Genomic DNA, 22864 nt, shown 5'->3' on the forward strand with positions numbered 1-22864 from the left:
ATATTCCATTAATACATTTTTTACCATTATTAGAGCCGGTAAACATGAAATAAGATGTCACCTATGGTCACCTTTACATTACCCGTTACACCTAGGCTATTGGGTAAATTTCATGCTACTGAGAAAGGGTTTTAAATGGAGTGGGTAAGAAGGCCAAAAGTAAAAAAAACAAAAAATGTGAAAAAAATACCACTTCCACACGTAATGTGAGGAAAACTTTTTTTTTTTACTATATAATGTCCGACATGCCATAGCTGACTCCATGCAGTGTGACGCTCTTATCAGTGTAACATTACTGACACCTAGTGACCAGATTATTACATATGCCTTGTTTTTCAATATTTTTTTACTAATAATAAATAAACGGCGGTCGTTTATTAATTATTGAAATGAAGCAATGAGGTGAATGTATACCACAACCCATAAGGGGGCGCCATAAATGTATGCCGTGTATTATACAGTGGGGTTTTTTTTTTGGCGTTTTAGTGTACGGCAACCTAAAGTTTGGATTTCTATACAAGCTAACCTAATTAGCTAAACCTTTATAACAGGGGTCGGGAACCTTTTTGGCGAAGAGAGCCATGAAGGCCAGATATTTTAAAATGTGTATCTGTGAGAGCCATATACATTTTTTTTAAACATTGAATGCAATAAAATGTGTGCATTTTTATGTAAGACCAACAGTTTTAGATAATGGGCTCTAATTACGTAGACCAGGCACACTACCCCACGCCAATGGGGTGTGGCCAGCACACTTTCGTGAGCAGTGCAGTGTCTAATAATAAATCAAATACTTGTTGCCATTAATGCAACTTCTGCTGCTGCTTAGTTTTGCACCGTACTCAGTATATTTCATTCTTTTGGCCATCTTTGCCAGAAGGCTTGGTTCTGCAGCTTTCGCTAGGTGACTATTTGACTAAAGGAGGAAAGTTTACATGTACATCTTAATGGCCGAGGTACACTACCGCATTACCCAGGAATAATCGAGTTTTGGTGTTTGACCTGGAAAATATCATCAGGAAAGATAGATATGGTTGGCCGTATTGCAGAAGAAAATAGATGGACGGATTAAAATGCATAAGAAAGTTGTTGATTTTGAATATTATTTTTAACAGTAATTTCTGTGATGGTTTACTTTAAAATGTTAGCAAAAATAAATTTTTATTGTGGTAAGAAATGCTTGAGAGCCAGATACAGTCATCAAAAGAGCCCTACCTGGCTCCCGAGCCATAGGTTCCCTACCTCTGCTTTATAAGGAAATGAGTACAATTAACTGTTATTACGCAGTATTTGTGCGCAGTGCACCACAAAACATCTTGCATCTATCTATCTATACACGCACACACACACATATACACACATATACACACAGAACCTGACATTCCAAAGGCATCACATTAATCAGGCCTTGTTTGAAGATTACCTTACACATCCCATTTAAGCTCTCTCTTACAGAAGTGGGTCATGTGCGAGTGTGTGAAAAACGAGTTGCGCTAATCACGGTAATTCACGGCAAAAACCTCCTCTAGTTTTATGTGTGCGTGAAAGAAACAAAGGGGCTCTCGGTAATAACAGTCGAAAAAAAAACACATCATGACAGACAGACCGCCACAGGGACCGCCTGACAGTTCGCACTCAGTAATTGCTTGCAAGATATATTTATTTATGAGAAATATATTTAGCCCAAATTGACACAAGACGTAGATTCTGTTGGGGTGTGAAAAAGGGGCAAGAGGCGGGGGCATGTTGTTGGAAATAAGTTGGAGCACTGTGAGAAAGCCGCCACTGGATTAGTTGTCGCAGTGCTCTAAGCGTTGGGTATAATTATCTGTTTTGAACGCCACGCAAGTTTGTATGTATTTATGCACGTTTATATTTCAGCTCAGGGCTTTCATCAAATATAATATGTTTGATTTGGCTGTGCTCTTCAGTATTTTACGCAAAGTGATTCAAATTTCCCGCCATGTTGCGCAACAACACACAACAACAAGAACCCAAAACAAACATCCAGGAATGATACTTTTCGAAGGGGAAATGGCCGACATGACCCACAAATGACGGCTTTAAACCAAAATGAGCGACTCCCTGTGTGACTCAAGCATTATTACGCATCTCCTCGCTTATCCTCACGAGGGTCGCAGGGGGTGCTGGAGCCTATCCCAGCTGTCATCGGGCGAGAGGCGGGGTACACCCTGGACTGGTGAAATGAAAACCGGAGTATAGCATAGAAAGCATAGACAAGTTATCTACAATACGGTTTTTCACCACTATTAGAGCCCTCTTAACAAACACTAACACCCCTATATTCAGCTTTACACTCACATTACATGAAAACTTACACATTAGCATTAGGAATGCCTAATGCTAACATTACTGGGTACTACATATCATTTATTTTTCAATAGTCACAAAACAATAATCATTCATTCATTTTCTGCCGCTTATCCTCATGAGGGTTGCGGGGGTGCTGGAGCCTATCCCAGCTGTCTTATAATATTAAAGAAGTTGCCATAAAGTTGTAATATAATGATAAACCAACTAAATCTAGAATTACAGTAGCTTTGGGAATGTTACATATTAAAGAAATATTATAGGAACAAAGTCCAAATATTAGAAGAAGAACATGTAGTATGAAGATTCATTCATTCATTCATTTTCTACCGCTTAGCCTCACAAGTGTTGCGAGGGTGCTGGAGCCTATCCCAGCTGTCTTCAGGCGAGAGGCGGGGTACACCCTGGACTGGTGGCCAGCCAATCACAGGCATATATAGACAAACAACCATTCACACTCACATTCATACCTATGGACAATTTGGAGTCGCTAATTAACCTAGCATGTTTTTGGAATGTGGGAGGAAACCGGAGTCCACGCAAACATGCAAACTTCACACAGAGATGGCCGAGAGTGGGATGGAAATCGGGTCTCCTAGCTGTGACGTCTGCGCGCAAACCACTCGACCACCGTGCAGCCTGTGATATAGACATGTCTACCAAAATTTCTGAGAAGAGCTACATAGCTATTTTTCCGCGGCCATATCTGCAAACCAAACCAAATTTTCACCGAATGCATGCCAACAAAATGTTGGAGTGATGACAACTGAACAGTCGTGTATCTAAAAAGACTTGCATGTCCACCAATGCTGACTATGCTCGGACTACGATTCCATCGCCGCTGACTGTAAGAACTGTACAATGATTTGTACCCGTCGTTATTCAATTATCGGAAGCGTGGCTTTGGAGAGGCTGCCAGAGAAGAATAGTTGGGATATCATCCGCCCACATGGTGTAAGGCGAGAGGAATTGCTATGCACTGTGATGGCGAGGGACGGTGGAAACAGTTAAGAGTGTTATTTGAATAAAAGAAAACAACCCACAGATAATATATATATATATATATATATATATATATATATATATAATATCTGCAAGGCAATGATCCATAATAATAAGCTTTATCGTTTTCAGGTTCAGATATCGTACAGTGGATGATCAAGAATCTAGACATTGAAGATCAAGGTAAGAGTTCACGTTTGGTATTAGCTTCATGCTAAAAGCCAGGGGGGTGTTGTTTTTCTTTCATGCTTCAGCCAATTACCAGCAGTTACCATGGCAACACATATGTCTCTAACAGACGTACATGCATGTTTTCTACAATACTGCTGTAACCTTTTCTTTTTTTTTTTTATTATTTTTTTGACCGTAAGCTTTTTATGAAAAAGGTTATTATATTTATTTTGCGTACGTCTATCACGTTGTGGCGTTTAATTCCCGGTGACGATCATTGTTTATTGTCCGTGTTGTAATATACAGTATGTATAGTCCAGGTTGTGTCAAGGGAGGTGTTTGACAGGAAACAGCTTTGAATAAATTATGAGGCATAATTTATTGATGAATGGAACACACACGCCAGGTAGAGGTGCATACATATTTGTGTGCCCTTCAAATATAACAAATGAGCAGACATTTTTAGTATTTAGTATGTCCGAAAAGGAGCAGGAAGAAGCAGAGCTTATTTATTAACTACGCCTCAGAAAGTCAAATAACGGCCGCGGAAATGTTTTTTGATGTCGTATCATGACACAAACAGATCGGCGAACATATGACAGGGAGAATGACTGACGGGTTGCGGCTACAGAGTTGCCTGGCAGGTGAAGGGCACAGGCGATGACGGCGATTACACGTTTTTCATTACGCGATGGTTTAAAAATCAAGGACAGTTGAGCGAGCGCCGCGGGGGGAAGCAGATTGTCTCTGCAGCCGGGGCGGGCACAACATCAGCTGATTTGTCTGATGAGCTCTTGCCTCTTAAACTCAAGGTGGCCTCATCAGCTAACACCTCCTGCTGTGGCCGTTTGCTGCCGCCGAAGACCTGGACCAAGTGAGGTTCCACAACCATAATAATAAACCTCTCAGACCAATGACTTAACAAAAACCAGCAACATGTCTGGACAACTATTATTTGACTCATTAGTATTGAACCTGATGGTTAAACTGATTAAGAAGTTTCTTTGTTTATGTATTATCCTTCCCAGTTGAGGCTCTTCACCTCGGAACACTGATGGCCGCACACGGATACTTCTTTCCCATCTCAGACCACGTCCTCACTCTCAAAGATGATGGCACTTTCTATAGGTTTCAGGTGAGGATAGCAGAAATGAATGCTGGGTATTCAATAGTCATGTTTACATGAGTTTTTCTCTTTCCGAATGGAATCTTTCCGAATGATCTTTCCGAAAACAATGGTATCCATGGAAAGAAATATTCCAATCTCTTGTCAACATGCGGCGCTATAATCCAACAGAATATTCAATGGGGCATACGCAGTAAAACGTAAACATCAACATCACGTGATACCGACTTCCTGGAGTTTTTCTTTCACTTGTTGGAATAACTCCGTATTGCCGGTTTTTCCTTCATCCAGTCTTTAAATTAGTTTGTATCAAAAACAAACTTTCCGCAGCAGTCCATTGCCGATTGCTCGCCTCCATTTTTAAAACCGAACGTCATATCTTAGCATGCGCTGAAAGAACGCACCCGGGATAAATTTAAACAGGAAAAGATTAAATTCAATCTTGCTAATATTTTATAATTAAACTCAGGACATGTTTTATATAGATATATATTTTATTTTTTAATAAAACTGGACTTGTGAATGGCGTATAGAAGGGTTTAGATTCTGTTCCACAGATGGCGGTAATGCACACGAAATCTGCTTGCCAACCGCGAATAAACAACAGAACGCAAAGAACGCACCATGACAACTTTCCGATTAAGCGGGTACAAGATACCTCAATCGGATTGGGGAAAGGAATATTCCACCCCTGTGAATCCGATTATATATTCATTCGGATTGGCACTTTTCTTTCGGAATGAGGTGTATACAAAGGTTACATTCTTTCCGTTAATTTAATTCCGTTTATTTCCGTAGCAAATAAACCGAATGCAATTGGAATATTTGGGTCCATGTAAAAGTGGCTATTGGCATAGTTTGTCATTTGTATTCATTTTGGTCATGCACTGAATCCAAGGAGAAAAGTTTAATCCACATCAGGACTTCATGTTAGGAACTCGACTCAGTAACGTCCTCGTCAGAACGCTACAATATACTGAATTATCGACAAGATTCACTCAAATTATTGTAAAGGGCGTTGAATCGATTGCAACTGGACTGTCCAGGTTGTTTTAGACTACGTTAGTCTCTCATTTGAGCAAACACAAAGACGAGGTAGAACACACACCAGTCAGACTAGACAGGACAGCTCTAGATTGAGAGCTCGGTGCAAGATCCAATCTATTTATATCCCGGCATGGGCAGACAGGAATGGTTTGGTTCTTTAGTGGTGCCAACCATGAAAAAAAAAAAATTGTTTAGAAAATAACAATCCCCACTGACGAACACAACACTCTTCTACACCCAATAAAATGAATCAATAAGCGATTATCAGAGAGATGATCCAGGAAGTAAGTCAGCAACAGGTCTTCCGATACTGTAATTTAAATGTTTTATGTGACGCTGGACATGATAGATGATACCAGCCATTATCAGCGCACAGATGAGTCTGTTCAGCGCCAGGCTGCTCCTCCCCAGGAGCAAAACGGACTTAAAAACTCCTTAGTTCTCCATGCCGTCCAACGGTAGAACCGTATAAAGGGCTAGCGAAGGAAGGAAATGGAAGACGGGGAGGGGCACAGGGTCAATGTGCAATAATATGAGGTTGTTCTTAAGGTCAAAATACATATTACGTACATATTGTAAATATCTGTTTAATCTACTACTAGTACTGCATACTGTGTTGGTGCTACCGGAGCTGTAATTTCCCAAAGGGCACACGCCAAAGGGATCAATAAAGTTCTATTAAATCTAATCTCTAAACGAACGTTTAAGGCTACTCAAACAGGATTCGCTTTCTCGTCTGAAGATCAGCGTCGCCCGCAGAGGGCCAAGATGCATGACGACTCCGATGCTGACAGGAGCTTATGTGCTTTACGAAACAAAAGGTTTTATTGTGACAGATGCAATGCTGTGACTATGCACCCCCCCCCCCCGCCCCCCCTGCCCGCCCTGCCTCACATGACAAGAAAACACCATAAAGAGATGAGATGATTTCTTTTGCGTGCGGATTGTATTCATCATCATATTTCTGCTTGCAGACTCCATACTTTTGGCCATCAAACTGCTGGGAACCAGAAAACACAGACTATGGTGAGTATATCATAAAATATGGTCATATTGACACTAAGTCACACTCTAACAAAAAATGCATAATATTATGAGGAAAAATAATGCAGTTTAGTAATGTAAATGTGAAAAAATAAAGAAAACTACATGTGCTTTGGGCGGCACGGTGGTCTAGTGGTTAGCACGCAGACCTCACAGCTAGAAGACCAGGGTTCAATTCCACCCTCGGCCATCTCTGCATGGGTTTTCTCCGCGTACTCCGGTTTCCTCCCACATTCCAAAAACATGCTAGGTTAATGGGCCACTCCAAATTGTCCATAGGTATGAATGCGAGTGTGAATGGTTGTTTGTCTATATGTGCCCTGTGATTGGCTGTCCAGGGTGTACCCCGCTCAAGACAGCTGGGATAGGCTCCATCACCCGCGCGACAATTTTAGCCATACCTTATATATTTAGCCAAACAACGATGCTACAACATAAACTGTGATTGGTTGGTGATCGGTCCAGGGTGTACCCCGCCTCTCGCCCGAAGACAGCTGGGATAGGCTCCAGCACCCGCGCGACATTTTTAGCCATACTTTATATATTTAGCCAAACAACGATACTACAACATAAACTGTGATTGGTTGGTGATCGGTCCAGGGTGTACCTTGCCTCTCACCTGAAGACAGCTGGGATAGGCTCCATCGCTCGTGTGACACTTTTAGCCATACTTTATATATTTAGCCAAATAACGATGCTACAACATAAACTGTGATTAGTTGGCGATCGGTCCCTGGGGGTACCTTGCTTCTCGCCCGAAGACAGCTGGGATAGGCTCCAGCACCCCTGCGACAAATTTAGCCATACTGTATATATTTAGCCAAACAACGATGCTACAACATAAACTGTGATTGGTTGGTGATCGGTCCAGGGTGTACCTTGCCTCTCGCCTGAAGACAGCTGGGATAGGCTCCATCGCCCGTGTGACACTTTTAGCCATACTTTATATATTTAGCCAAATAACAATGCTACAACATAAACTGTGATTAGTTGGCGATCGGTCCTGGGTGTACCTTGCTTCTCGCCCGAAGACAGCTGGGATAGGCTCCAGCACCCCTGCGACAAATTTAGCCATACTGTATATATTTAGCCAAACAACGATACTACAACATAAACTGTGATTGGTTGGTGATCGGTCCAGGGTGTACCCCGCCTCTCGCCCAAAGACAGCTGGGATAGGCTCCAGCACACGGGCGACAATTTCAGCCATACTTTATATATTTAGCCAAACAACGATGCTACAAAAACTAACTGTGAATAGTTGGTGATCGGTCCAGGGTGTACCCCGCCTCTTGCCCGAAGACAGCTGGGATAGGCTCCACCACCCCCGCGACCCTCATGAGGAAAAGCGGTAAAAAAAAATGAATGAATGAATGGTTGTATGACCCAAAAACACACACGCTAACCATCTGGAAACTATGCAGACCGTTTAGATCTTGAACATATTTATCCAGTGGACTCACAGTAGACTTCCAGAGATGAAACACAAAGTGTATCACAGGCTAAATTGGAATTTAGTCCTCCTCTAATTTCATCAGACAGACTGATTACAGTGAATGAAAGCAGGGCCATGCTTGTGTGCACGACGCGCCCGCTGTGCACATTAAGGAAGGAGCATTTGAATGGTGACACAGAGATGAGCTTTTGGCTGCGTATTCATTCCGAGAGTAGTTTTTCTTTTTTGGGTCATTATTGTTTTGAGTTGTAGATTTAAAAGATAAAGTAGGTCACAGTCATGGGGGGAGTTAAAAGTGTGTCAGATGTTGCAGCGCAGCGTCTTTTGGGTTTTAAAAAAACAGTCTCGGTCTTAATGGCCGACTAATGGTTAGTTTACAAAGGGATGAAGGGAGGATGATGACACTCGGACATCAACATGCACGGTCAATGTGATTTACAGGTCAGTTTAAATGTGCAGTTGAGAGGATTAAATGAGTCGGGCCACTTAAGGCCAAGCTGAGATCCAGTCCTCTCTCTCTAACCTTCTACCCTTCTCTCTCTCTATCGCTCGCTCAGCTGTTTACCTCTGCAAAAGAACAATGCAAAACAAAGCACGTCTGGAGCTTGCAGACTACGAGGCAGTAAGTAAAAAAAAAACATTCTAACGTCAACCACTTTGACACCAAAACCTGTTTGATTTTTTTTTGCTTTTTTTTGTTTTTTTACTGTTTTCTGCTCCCCTCCAACTGAAGCTATTAAGTGAATCACCAGGCTCTGTTTCCTCTTTTGTACAGGAGCAGGGATCGTTAGCGATGCAATCCAACCGTGCACTGTACACAGCTTGTGCAGTAAACATAATGAGTCCAATCACCTCAAAAGCCTTTTTTTTTTTTCTTCTTTGTTTGTTTGTTTGTTTTACTTGCAGGAGAGCTTAGCAAGGCTACAGAGAGCATTCGCCAGGAAATGGGAGTTCATTTTTATGCAAGCAGAAGCACAAGCAAAGTAGGTTTCCGGAATGTCGGGTTTCCATTAAGCAGTACAGTTCGGTTCAGCTCACATACGATACGGTTTGGAAGAATAAATGTCGACTTGGAAATGTAGTCCAAAATGTAGCTGAAAACGACGCTCAATGTTGCCAAAAGATGGCAGTTTTTAGAACATTTACAGTATGCTGCAATAGCCACAACAAAAAAGGGAAAAAGGCTGCCAAAAAAGATTAGCTTTGTTGTCAGCGTAATGGAGTATAACGTACCGTTACCTCTGATGATAAACGTCACCCTTATTAAAGCTTGTTAGCCATGTTTTTGTTTTCTTTTGTTTACTTTCTTCTGGAATGCTTTAAAGTTGGACCTCAGATGATCCAAGCGGGAAATTTCCTACTTTCTGACACTCTGGAACACAGCATAAAGACGACAGGAATGTTTTCCATATTTGACGCAAGGGGAAAGGTTACCATGTATTCATTTATCTGTGGCGGGCAAAGGTGAATTTATTTGCACCGTCACAAATAGATTTGGTGCGACTTGTCTTAATTTATTCTTGGTTTGATTTATTCATGTTTAATACATATACAAGTACAAATTATTTTAAGTAGGTTACACAAATCTGCAAAAAGTTCATATTAATCAAAAATTACAAGTTAAATAAACTGAAAAGACATATAATGGAACTTTTAAGAAAAATTTAACTATACTTAGTATATCAATTAATTATTTTTAATTATTTTTATTTTTAATTATTTTATTTTTTAGTTAACTATACTTATATCAATTAATTATTTTTAATTATTTTATTTTTAATTATTTTATTTTTGTTAACTATACTTATATCAATTAATTATTTGTATTTATTTATCGGATTTACAGTGTCTTAAGTTGTATGTAAACTATGTTTTTAAGTTAATCTTACTTAATATAGCTCAATTTAATCAAAACATATTAGTTAAAAGTACTCAAAATGGAACTACATGTTAAATGAACTCGACATAAGTAAGTTATTAGAACTTTTTTTAAGAACTTTGAGTGTGCATAACTTTATTTATTTAAGTATTTTGAACATTCAGGTTTACAGTGACGCAACAGAGGAATGTTTTTCTTATGTTTTTTTGCTCACGTCCATAGAAATGACATCGACATACACGTTTAATGTCTATTCACGTAAATGTATGTAAAGCATTCCGATAACCCACCGCCACAAATAGATTGCAGTCTTGTGGGAAACTGATAATTACTATCAGTTATGCATTTTTATTCACATTTTCGTCCAATTAGTTCCTTCCAAAAGGTGCTTTTTCCTTCCCAAATGTGACACAAAAGCGCTACTTTTCTGTCAACCAGTCAATGGACTGCAATGTCACTCTGTCCTTGTACCCCAAACCGTGTGCATGAATCATTTTTTACAACAGCTTTTGTATCGCAGACTAATGAACTGAACTGTACTGCTTGGTGAAACTTAAATGAGCCTAACTTCTTGGTAATAAGGCACACAGAATAATAATAACTATAAGATTAATAATAATAATGTGTCTTTTTTTCTCCTCAGGGTGGATAAGAAAAGGGACAAAATTGAGAGGAAAATTCTGGACAGTCAGGAAAGAGCTTTCTGGGACGTGCACAGACCAGTGGTGAGTGCATCGTTTACCTTTGCTGGTGTTGTCGTCGCTGATGGCTGATGGCTATGCTAACGTCTTTAGGTGTCCAATGGACGGTGGTGATGGGTACCTTCCCTCCCCCACACACACATACATCAATATCTGTCACCGCACATCAGCACCGCAGCTCATCGTTAACCACAAGCTCACTTAGCGTTAGCCTTTAGCTTCGCCCCCGGCACCATTCTCAAATAGCATCAGCGCCTGGCTTAAATAGCAAATAACACATTCAATTTATGCGTCCTTGGGGCAACATGATCAATATTCATTCAGATTTCACCGTGACGCTGTCCCGCAGAGCTACTTAATCCTGAGATTTCAACCACTTCGCTCGGTCTCTTGCAAGAATCGACACATTCGGTGTTTAATGAAGCGCTGTCAGACATTTTGGCCTGGAGAAGTCGAGAAATCCTTACACATATTCGCGAATTTGGCAAATATGTAAAATGTGCACAGCCTAAAAAAATGTCATTTTTATTATTAATAATATAATATTATATAACACAACACAACAATAATAATATAATATAATATAATATAATATAATATAATATAATATAATATAATATAATATAATATAATATAATATAATATAATATAATATAATATAATATAATATAAATTCATTCATTTTCTCCCGCTTTTTCCTCACAAGGGTCACAGGGGGTGCTGGAGCCTATCCCAGCTGTCTAATCTAATCTAATCTAAAATATAATATAATATAATATAGAAATCCTTCCACATAGCTGCAAATTTGGCAAATACATAGAATGTGCACAGCCAGCATCCTCGCAGGGTGGCCAAAGTGCGTGTCGGGGACCATTTGAGGCCCGTTTTTGAATGACTAAAAATTCATTATTATTATTAATATAATACAATACAATACAATACAATATAATATAATAAATCCTTCCACATAGCTGCAAATTTGGCAAATACGTAGAATGTGCACAGCCAGCATAATTGCAGGGTGGCCAAAGTGCGTGTCAGGGACCATTTGTGGCCCGTTTTTGAATGACTAAAAATTCATTATTATTATTAATATAATACAATACAATACAATATAATGTAATAAATCCTTCCACATAGCTGAAAATTTGGCAAATACATAGAATGTGCACAGCCAGCATCCTCGCAGGGTGGCCAAAGTGTGTGCCGGGGACCATTTGTGCCCGTTTTTTAAATACTAAAATTTCATTATTATTATTATATTATAGTAATATAATATAATAAAAAATAATATATATTTAGAATATTATATAATATAATAAAAATGTCATTATTATTAATGAGATGTATTATTAGATATTACACTAATTTGCACCCAGTTTAGCATACATTGACCTACAGTGGATTGCTTTGAAACTCTTCCATGCAAAAAATGTATCAAAGTGCCCCAGATGGGTGGACTCCAGTCACACGACTGGGGTCACAATTTTCATGACTTTGACCTTGACTTGACACCATCATCAAAGACTTGGACCTTGCATCAATACAACATACTTTTCAATTGCGTCTGCCTCATTGAATACATCTATTAAGTCAATTTAAGTCAATCTTAAATTGTACTTGCCCATCTTTACTTAAAGATTGACTTAAAAAAACACCGACTTGCTCTCACCTCTGAAGTTCCTCCACAATCCTTCAATTGTATTTCCTGTGTGCAGCTTTCATGGATGCTAAAATACTGAAAAATTAATTAAATCAATTTCATCTCCCTCCCTCCCCAAGCCTGGATGTGTGAATACAACAGAAGTCGACATCAAGAAGTCCTCCAGAATGAAAAATCCACACAAAACCCGAAAGGTGCATAACAGATTGTGTTGTCTTCAACCCACCCAGCATTGGTGTTAAATGAAATAGTGCTCTACCCCCCATTACTGATTTATTCTGTTTATCCTGCCCTAGTCTGTGTACGGCCTGCAGAATGATATCCGTGCACACAGCCCGACCCACACCCCCGCCCCGGAGGCCAAGCAGCCAACAGAGGAGGAGCTGCAGGAGCAGGTTAACTAATGTGGAAAAGAATCATGTGACTGACAAGCTAACTGTTGCTGTGTTTTTGTTTTCAGATCACATTCTGGCAATTGCAATTAGACCGACATCGACTGAAAATGTCCAAAGTGGCGGAGAGGTGAGCGGTTCCCAAACGGGACAGATGAAAGAAGTCTATCTACCCATAGAGGCTAGCATTTGGCTAGCACACGTCATGACTAGTGATAGTGCCACAGCTTGAAAACCATTGTCCGTCGTTGAAGACAAAGACAAGTGGATAAGACGAAAGCAGTGTGCCTTTATGGTAATGGTAATGGTAAAATTTCATTTGAACATGCATCAGATTACAATTGAATGCATCACATAATCAGTTCACAGTTCCACATGTCCAAAAGGAGTAGGAAGAAGCACAGCTTATTAAATCCTACTCCTCCATCTGGTACTTTTACAATCAGGAACTGTTACATTTGTTCACTTCCTGCTTTCCTAATATAATAGAATTTTTTAAAGTTTTTTAAAAATAATTTTTCAATTTATTATTTATATATAATTATAATAATATAATTATTAATTTATTTTAGATTCTATATATTTTGTTATTTTATTTATTATTTATGAATGTATTTTTTATTTTATTTTATTATTTTTAATTTGATTTTTTTTTTTTGTCACATACCAAAGTACAAGGTGATATGACCATCCAATGGTTTCTTGAATTGGCTCATCGTTGTGCATTGTTTGATTCCCTTACTCAATCCATTCCATAGTTTGATTCCACATACTGAAATGCTATGTCGATTATATCCTAGCATATAAGTGTTTAAAATTTTTGTTTTTAAAAAGCTGATTTATATTGTGCTAGTTGTTCCCTTACCGTGAACCGTGATTATGGCAAAGCATAAACCGCCACGATTTAGCCATCGATGCGTTTAAGCCCTTAAACAGGCTAACTTGTTGCAGTATTTCAAGCTAACGGTGTGACCTTGAAGAGCACAGGAGCCGAGGCGATGGCATCAATAGCGGCCGATTGGTTGTCTCCTCGTGTGTGCCGAATGAAGACTTGCGTTGTTGAGTCGACAGCTATCTAACCTTGCGAGCGCACAAGCAGGGTCATCCCCCTTTGTCAGACTCTACCTTGGATTTCAATTTGAAGTATTGATCCGACTTGCCGGCCAGTTTGTTAGAAAGACGTGTAATTTGAATTACGGTCTTTGTTTTGTAATAGGGTGCAAGTGGGGTCAATATTTTGGCCTCATTTACGCTCACATTAGTGGCGAAGGCGTTTAAACGTAATACAGTAGCGGCTACTATTGGCGCTCGCTTTGGTAATAATGATCTAACGGCAGAACACACGGATCCCAAGTGGTTAGCATGTCGACCACACAGTCGGGAGATCGGGAAAACCGGGCATGCTAGGTTAATTGGCAACCCTAGTGACGATAAGTGGCATAGAAAATATGTGGTTGGGTGTAACTGCACAAAGTACTTTATTTTCTGGAGTATAAGTTGCTCCGGAGTATACGTCGCACAAGACCAAAAATGCATAATTAGGTAAAAAAAAAACGCACTGGAGTATAAGTCGCATTTTTTGCGGGTAATTTATTTGAACTACTTGACCAAAACAGACATTACGTCATCATGGAAGGCAAGTTCTAACAATAAAAGAATAGAGAACAGGCTGAATAGGTGTAAGATATGCTAACACAATGCTTATTCAGCTACACAAAAACCTATAAAAAAAAAAGTATGACTTAGTCCAGAAAATACGGTATTTTTTTCGATAAATATTTTAGCTTTTTCTTAATTACTGCTGATTTTAAAAAATATATTTTACATTTACCATATTTTCTGGAATATAAGTCGCTCCGGAGTATAAGTCGCACAAGGCCAAAAATGCATAATTAGGTAAAAAAAAAACATACATAAGTCGCACTGGAGTAGAAGTCGCATTTTTTGCGGTTAATTTATTTGAACTACTTGACCAAAACAGACATTACGTCCTCTTGGAAGGCAAGTTCTAACAATAAAAGAATAGAGAACAGGCTGAATAGGTGTAAGATATGCTAACACAATGCTTATTCAGCTACACAAAAAATAAACATGAACAGAAAAGGTGTCCAGTGTTTATGGAACATAAATAATTTTTTCATTTATAAGTTGCTCTGGAGTATAAGTCGCAGGAACAGCCAACCTATGAAAAAAAGTACGATTTAGTCCAAAAATACGATATTTTTTTTCTATAAATATTTTATCTTTTTTTTTTTTAATTATGGGTGATTTAAAAATATATATTTTTTATATATATAAAATATATTTTATATATATATATATATATATATATATTTATAAGTCACTCTGGAGTATAAGTCGCAGGAACAGCCAACCTATGAAAAAAAGTACGATTTAGTCCAAAAATACGGTATTTTTTTTCTATAAATATTTTCTTTTTTTTTTTAATTATGGGTGATTTAAAAATATATATTTTTTATATATATATATATATATATATATATATATATATATATATATATATATATATATATATATATATATATATATATATTTATAAGTCACTCTGGAGTATAAGTCGCAGGAACAGCCAACCTATGAAAAAAGTGCTACTTATAGTCCGGAAAATACGGTATATGTTCACATTGTCAACTCTCATGGAAAAGCGCAAAAAGAATTAAAGCGATCAATCAAATTTGCTAATCGTGCCATTTTTACATGGTGTTCTTCCTGTATTAGTCAAGTCAGCCATATTGTACTGGGCAAACAGGACAGCCGCCACTATTTTGCTTTCAGATCAATTTCTGTTTCCATGATAGTCGTATTCATCTGTGGCGGAACCCCCCATAAGTTGCTAAAGAGGCCCAAGGAAAAGTCAAATATATTTTTGTTTTGTGTCTTGTGCAACTTTAGCTGCATATTTTCTCCCCCATAACTAAGAGCTTCCACCGTGCTTTGTATATTTTATGTCATGCCGTTCCATATTTGATTGTGTCTCATCGTAGTTTGCTGGCCTACACGGAGCAGTACATCGAATACGACCCCTTCCTCACGCCCCCGGATCCATCCAACCCCTGGATCACAGACGACACCACGCTGTGGGAGCTGGAAGCGAGGTTGGCACCAAGTCCTTTTTGGGGGGTCGAAATGATCATCATCTACACCAGCGTGTACACCTAAAGCATAGATAGCATTTGAGGCCATTTGAGCCAATAAGAAGCTTGGAGAAAAAGCCTGGGATCAATATGAGAGGACATACGTCCATTGAACACAATCAGTTGGGTTTCTGTCAGCTCACTAAGCCCAATGACATTAGCATCCTGATAATCATATTACTGCAAAGTTTAATGGGGAAAAATACAACTTGTTCCTCTGTTGTGTTATTACCGAGATGGGATTGAAAACAAAGGCGTTCCATGGTGATAATGATTGGCAAACTCAGTGGCGTCACTCGGTTCTGAGGACAGGAGGTGCACAGAATATGAATGAATGTTTTAGACATTAAAAAAACAATTCAAAAAAAAAAAAAAAAAAAAGGAACAAGAACCGGAATATAACTTTCGGACAGATTTAGTAGAGTTACTCAATAGTTTTAGGCCACCATTAAATGTACACAAGTACACACAATCTACACTGCAAAACCGCTGCTCAAGCTCTGCAACCATTCTGTCCAGTGGACAGTGATCAATTATATAATAATCATTATTATATTATGAATTAGCCTATTATTATTACTATTATTATTATTCGTCTTCTGATTATTACTACTACTACTAGTAGGCTAATATTAGCCTGCTTATTGGCTTGCTTATTAGCCTGCTTTTGCTCTATTATATGAAATTTGACAGATTTTTTTTGTAAAAAAAATCAATAAAAAAATCAATAGAAAAAAAAAATCAATAAAAATTAATTTATTTAGGGGCGCTTAAGAACATTTTAGAAGGACTGAAGCCCCCCTAAAATAACCTAAAAATAACCCTGCTTTTGCCCTATTATATAAAATTTGTCAGAGATTTTGTTTGTAAATAAAAAATGTTTAGAAAAAAATCAATAAAAAATTTCAAATTATTTAGGGGTGCTTAAGAACATTTTAGGGGGACTGAAGCCCCCCTAAAATAACCTAAAAATAACCCTGCTTTTGCCCTATTATTTGAAATTTGTCAGACATTTTGTTTGTAAAAAAAAAAATCTATAGAAAAAAAATAAATAAATATTTTAAAATTATTTAGGGGCACTTTTAGGGGGACTAAAGCCTATTTTTGCCCTATTATATGAAATTTGTCTGAGTTTTTTTTGTAAAAAAAATATATATATAAAATAACAAAAATACAATATATAATATAATATAAATAAAAAAATATGGCCTAATGACGCCAGTGGGCACACTCTTGTTTCATGACCGAGTCCGACACTCCTACTTCACATGAAGGGGAAATGATCAGTATGTGTTTTGCCCTCCACCCCCCATCAGTAAGGAGCCTGGCCAGCAGAGGGTAAAGAGGTGGGCTTTCGGCATCGACGAGGTTCTCAAAGATCCAGTGGGGAGAGAACAGTTCCTCAAGTTTCTGGAGTCTGAGTTCAGCTCTGAGAATCTCAGGTGAGAAATAAACATTGTCATTTTTTTATGTTTGAGGCTGAACTTGACCTTAAAAAGCCACAAAACAATCAAGTTTGTTGAGGTCTTGGAGGTTTTTATGCAACGTTAGTGTCATATTTTTACCACAATGATGGTCAAATGTTGGACCTCTGATTGGTTAGCTACATCAGCAGAAGGTTGGAGCCAATGAGACATTAATGATCAGCACACACAGAGAAAACACAATATGAACCTTATTCAATGAACAAAGACTAAATAACCTCATGTGACCTCACGCTGTCATTTTAAATGTCTACTCATCCTAATACAAATGTTGAACCGTCATGGCGACAAGCCTCTCGGTCCCACGTGGATTCCGCAGTCAAACCGAGAGAATGTGATTAATATGTCCGAGCGTGGAGGATTTAATTCACACTTTGCACCTCCCCTGCTGCTTGTGCACAGCCTTCATAGATCCATGCGGAATCCCTCAGTTTAAAAAAAATAAAAAAAACTTTGTTTGTACAAACAGACAATCACGGTGATGGAATGACGCACGACAATGTTTGTGCATGCAGCCTTGTTGCTAATAGGCACAACAGCAGCTATGTGCAGGTGGCTGAGGGTCCTCTGCTAATTGGTTTATTCATAGCAACATGAATACTGCACAAGTTTTAAAGATGCACGCCAACACCTACTTATGAATAAAGCATGGATGTGCTCCTACATGTGCATTAAAAAATCACGTGCAGGCAATCATGGCTCCCCTTATGGAATATACCATTACTACTAAATAGGAGCATTTAATGCATTTCAGTACTTTGGGATTTAATTATAAAGTCACTGATTGTGTGTGTGTGTGTGTGGTATGTGGGTTGACTTACTGAATATGGTTGCTCTGCAATTGGTAGCAACAGTTTTCTCCTTGGTGCGTTGGTTCCAGTGAACAACGGCTTGAATGGAGTGAGCCCCATTTGTCAGTCGTGCAGTCTCTTTGTCTTGATGGATGGAGGCGGGGCCGTCTGCTAGTATACACACAGAGTGCGGAAGAGTGTGAGGAGCGATGCGAAGTATCGTAGTAGAAATTCATTCATTCATTCATTTTCTACCGCTTCTATTCTATCTATTCTATTTTATACTCACGAGGGTGGCAGGGGATGCTGGAGCCTATCCCAGCTGTCTTCAGTCAAGAGGCGAAGTACTTCCTGGACTGGAGCAGCCTATCACAGGGCACATATAGACAAACAACCGTTCACCGTAGTAGAAATTAAATGAGTAAACTACAATGTTGTCATTTTTTTTCCATCAAATATCGTCTCGTCTTGTGACACGCCCAGTTAAGATGCATATATAAGTAAGTATATATAAGTAAGTAAATATAGTATATAATTTCATGTGTTGCTTTTTTTTAATCAAAGTGGCCCTTGCATCCTTTTTTCTTACTTTGTGGTCAATGCCGGAAAACATTGAGACACCGATGTAAAACATTATGATTACTTCTTACTTAGAATTAACTACACAACGTTCCTCTGGTCTTCACGCAAGGTTCTGGCTAGCGGTACAAGAACTCAAGAAACGTCCCATCAGAGAAGTTCCCAGTCGGGTTCAGGAGATCTGGCAAGAGTTTTTGGCTCCGGGCGCTCCCAGTGCCATCAACGTGGACTCCAAGAGCTATGATAAAACCACCCAGAATGTCAAAGACCCCGGACGCTATGCCTTTGAAGACGCACAGGTGTGTGATTGAATAGCTCAGAATACGGTCGTTTTCTTCTGCACGTTTGCTTCAACAATTTTAATCTTACGGGAATAAATTACAAAAAGAACATTTGCAGGAAAAAAGTTAATGGCTGTAATTTTAAAATCCAAAACAATATAAAGAGAAAAAGCTGTATTCTAACTCAGGCTGTGTTAAACAATTGTTTTTCAATGCATGGATTAATCTAACGATTCATTTTTAAATCCGATTTGATTTGATTTCGATTCAATTATCGATTATATCCCCATAATTTGACCTATATAGCAATTAATGCTACTTTTTCTCCATGAATAAAACACAAATTTCTTCTTTCCAAGATATTTTAAATTTTCATATGTTCAAAAATGAATGAATAAAGTTCACAATGAAATCCTATACTAACAAAAATAATAAATCTAACTTTCTTTCAATAAATAAAACTATTGCAAAAAACACAATCTGAAACAAAATGCAAACATAAAAATAAATTGGAAAAAATAACAGCAGCTGTGTGTGTGTGTGTGTGTGTGTACAAGTTACGAATGACGTGGCTAATTATTGAAAACAAGGAACGAAAAAACGTCGAAAACGTGTCTCCTCCTCCACGCTAGCAGCTTCCAGGTTCCAGGTCATCGCGCTAGTGCCTTTATAGTACGCCATCTCCATTTTACACAGGTCACAGACCACCGAATCGTTACCTTTAAGTGTAAAGTACTCCCAAACTGTTGCTATATGGCCGCCGCCATTTTCGGATTCTGAGTGACCATTAGTGGTGCGTCGATCATGAACGAACGGGTCAAAAGAACTAGCTCTTTTTTGTGAACGTAATGAACGAAGTCACCGCCTCTAAAATACCTGTTCTGTCCGTTCAGTTGCAAATGCTTTTTTTTTGATTGGCTGGAGAGTCGGTTCACAGTTCCTGTTGCAGGGCGGGACTATCTTCGTGCTTGCCTGTCTCATCCTATCATCGCGCTTTGCTCTGTGGGTGGGCGGGGTTAGCTGACTGAAAAACAGAGACGGGGAGATTGATCGACACTCGTCGACGGTTCATTCTTATTACATTTATATTGTTTATTTTAATATTTTTGTGTGTTTAATAATGTTTAATACGCATTTGCACTGTCTGTTAATATTTTGTACTTTATATTATTGTTTTTAATGCACCTCAAGATAGTAAAAACCATTAAAAACCTTATATGTTTTTTGTTTTTCCTAGTATAATTTTAGTAATTTTAGTAATAATTTTATAAGAAGTGCAGCGGTCACACTGGGGGGCAGTGTGGGGTGGCTGGTACGCTCGGATCAGAAAGGCTGGGTTTGATAAAAAGTTATAATATTGTGAGAATAAAGTCCTAATATTCCAAAAAGAACATTAACAAAGCTTATTTATGAAGAAACTTAATGGAAGGAAAAACAGCTGGTCTAAGTCTGGACAGGCATCTTTTATCCCTGCCAACAAACCGGTCGCAGCTCTATTGTGGCGCTCGGTGGAACAATCCAAGTGTTGAAATAATTTGATCACGCCGTGTCTGATGATGTTTTTATGCATGACTGTCATGTTACAGGAACACATCTATAAACTGATGAAGAGTGATTCTTACAGCCGCTTCATTCGTTCCAGTGCCTATCAAGAGCTATTGCAGGCCAAGAAAAAGGTACCAAAAAGTCTTTCCACATTCCGTGGATGAGCCTTACTGTTCTGTAGGAACACATTGTCATGACCGTGTGCTGCAGTGGCACAAGGTCAGATCAATCGGCACTAATATAATGTGCATTACAAGTTTTACTTGTTGATTATTATCAAGCTATTTTTAACCAAATACTGTAATAATAATAATCTGAGGTCGGTCCTATAAATCCTGCCACCACGGGAAACCTGTGCATTACAAGTTTTGTACTCATCTGCAACGTGAACAATGAACACGGTGCCACCTACAGGATCCTGGTGTTGAATCTACTACCCTCCAGAATTCACTTGTTGATTATTATCAAGCTATTTTTATACAAATACTGTAATCATAATAATCTGAGGTCGGTCATATAAAACTTCCTCGGTCGTGCCACCACGGGAAACCTGTGCATTACAAGTTTTGTACTCATCTGCAACGTGAACAATGAACACGGTGCCACCTACAGGATCCTGGTGTTGAATCTACTACCCTCCAGAATGCACTTGTTGATTATTATCAAGCTATTTTTATACAAATTCTGTTATAATAATAATCTGAGGTTGGTCCTATAAAACTTCCTTGGTCGTGCCACCACGGGAAACCTGTGCATTACAAGTTTTGTACTCATCTGCAATGTGAACAATGAACACGGTGCCACCTATAGGATCCTGGTGTTGAATCTACTACCCCCCAGATTTCACTTGTTGATTATTATCAAGCTATTTTCATACAAATACTGTAATCATAATAATCTGAGGTCGGTCCTATAAAACTTCCTATGTCATGCCACCACGGCAAACCTGTGCATTACAAGTTTTGTACTCATCTGCAACGTGAACAATGAACACAGTGCCACCTACAGGATCCTGGTGTTGAATCTACTCCCCTCCAGAATTCACTTGTTGATTATTATCAAGCTATTTTTATACAAATACTGTAATAATAATAATCTGAGGTTGGTCCTATAAAACTTCCAAGGTCGTGCCACCACGGGAAACCTGTGCATTACAAGTTTTCTACTCATCTGCAACGTTTGTTTTGCGTTTGTTTTGTGATAAGTGAATTTCCGCAAAGTCCTATTATTCTTTGTTTACATCACTTTGAGAAGGCTATGGAATTACTGCAGGGACATAATAGACGGACACCGCTAGCATAGCAATTAGTTAGCCTCTCCAATTTATTTATAGCATTTTTTTCATCTTTTTTCAATTTATTTATTGTAAAATTAAAGTGTTTCAGACAGAATAGGGAAGGACAAATAAGTCCAAAACTTACCACTTCCACACAGAATGAGAGGAGAACCTTTTTCATTCGATCTCAGCCATGACACGTCCGTCTTAGACCCGATATTGTGAGGAAGTGATACTCTCAACAGCGAGTGAAGACTGTACACACATTTTTATGACCGTGCCTTTTCCCACAGTGACTTTCTTCAGGCATGGGATTGGCTCCCTGGCTACAGTTAGGGGTTGCAAGTGCTAGCTTTAGCTTTATTAATTTTCTACCGCTTTTCCTCACGAGGGTCGCGGGGGGTGCTGGAGCCTATCCCAGCTGTCTTCGGGCGAGAGGCGGGGTACACCCTGGACTGGTGGCCAGCCAATCACAGGGCACATATAGACAAACAACCATTCACACTCACATTCATACCTATGGACAATTTGGAGTCGCCAATTAACCTAGCATGTTTTTGGAATGTGGGAGGAAACCGGAGTACCCGGAGAAAACCCACGCATGCACGGGGAGAACATGCAAACTCCACACAGAGATGGCCGAGGGGGGAATTGAACCCTGGTCTCCTAGCTGTGAGGTCTTAGCTTTAGCTTTTGTACTGTAAATGCATTTCCACGCAGAAAGAGAACTGGTCATGAATCAACACACCGACCACAAACTCCAAGGTTGGCTTCGATTCCACGGTCTTCCGGAACCAAATCAAAGCTGTGTGTTGTTTCTCAGCGGAATCGTGTAAATCACACTGATCCTGCCTTAATATCAGGAATAAACCTCACACAGGTTCACCCAGAGTTCAGTCTGAGAGCGTACAAGTAGCTAGCGCTCTGTTTGTGCGAGCGCA

General features: G+C 39.0%; 1 protein-coding gene across 1 annotated transcript in view; it reads left to right on the forward strand.

The window, feature by feature from the left end:
- rgs7a (regulator of G protein signaling 7a) overlaps window positions 1-22864 on the forward strand; it is a 67481-nt gene that overhangs the window by 40287 nt on the left and 4330 nt on the right. The window contains exons 4-16 of the mRNA XM_058059005.2: window positions 3466-3516; window positions 4533-4639; window positions 6652-6703; window positions 8735-8799; window positions 9084-9160; window positions 10700-10781; window positions 12540-12614; window positions 12717-12815; window positions 12881-12942; window positions 15818-15928; window positions 17284-17409; window positions 18934-19120; window positions 20689-20778. Of these exons, the coding sequence (XP_057914988.1) occupies window positions 3466-3516; window positions 4533-4639; window positions 6652-6703; window positions 8735-8799; window positions 9084-9160; window positions 10700-10781; window positions 12540-12614; window positions 12717-12815; window positions 12881-12942; window positions 15818-15928; window positions 17284-17409; window positions 18934-19120; window positions 20689-20778 (1184 nt within the window). The remainder of the gene's footprint in view (window positions 1-3465; window positions 3517-4532; window positions 4640-6651; window positions 6704-8734; window positions 8800-9083; window positions 9161-10699; window positions 10782-12539; window positions 12615-12716; window positions 12816-12880; window positions 12943-15817; window positions 15929-17283; window positions 17410-18933; window positions 19121-20688; window positions 20779-22864) is intronic.

This window comes from Doryrhamphus excisus, linkage group LG20 (assembly GCF_037039965.1).
Source record: "Doryrhamphus excisus strain RoL-2023G ecotype Guam linkage group LG20, RoL_Dexc_Guam_v1.1, whole genome shotgun sequence".
Lineage (NCBI taxonomy): Eukaryota > Metazoa > Chordata > Actinopteri > Syngnathiformes > Syngnathidae > Doryrhamphus > Doryrhamphus excisus.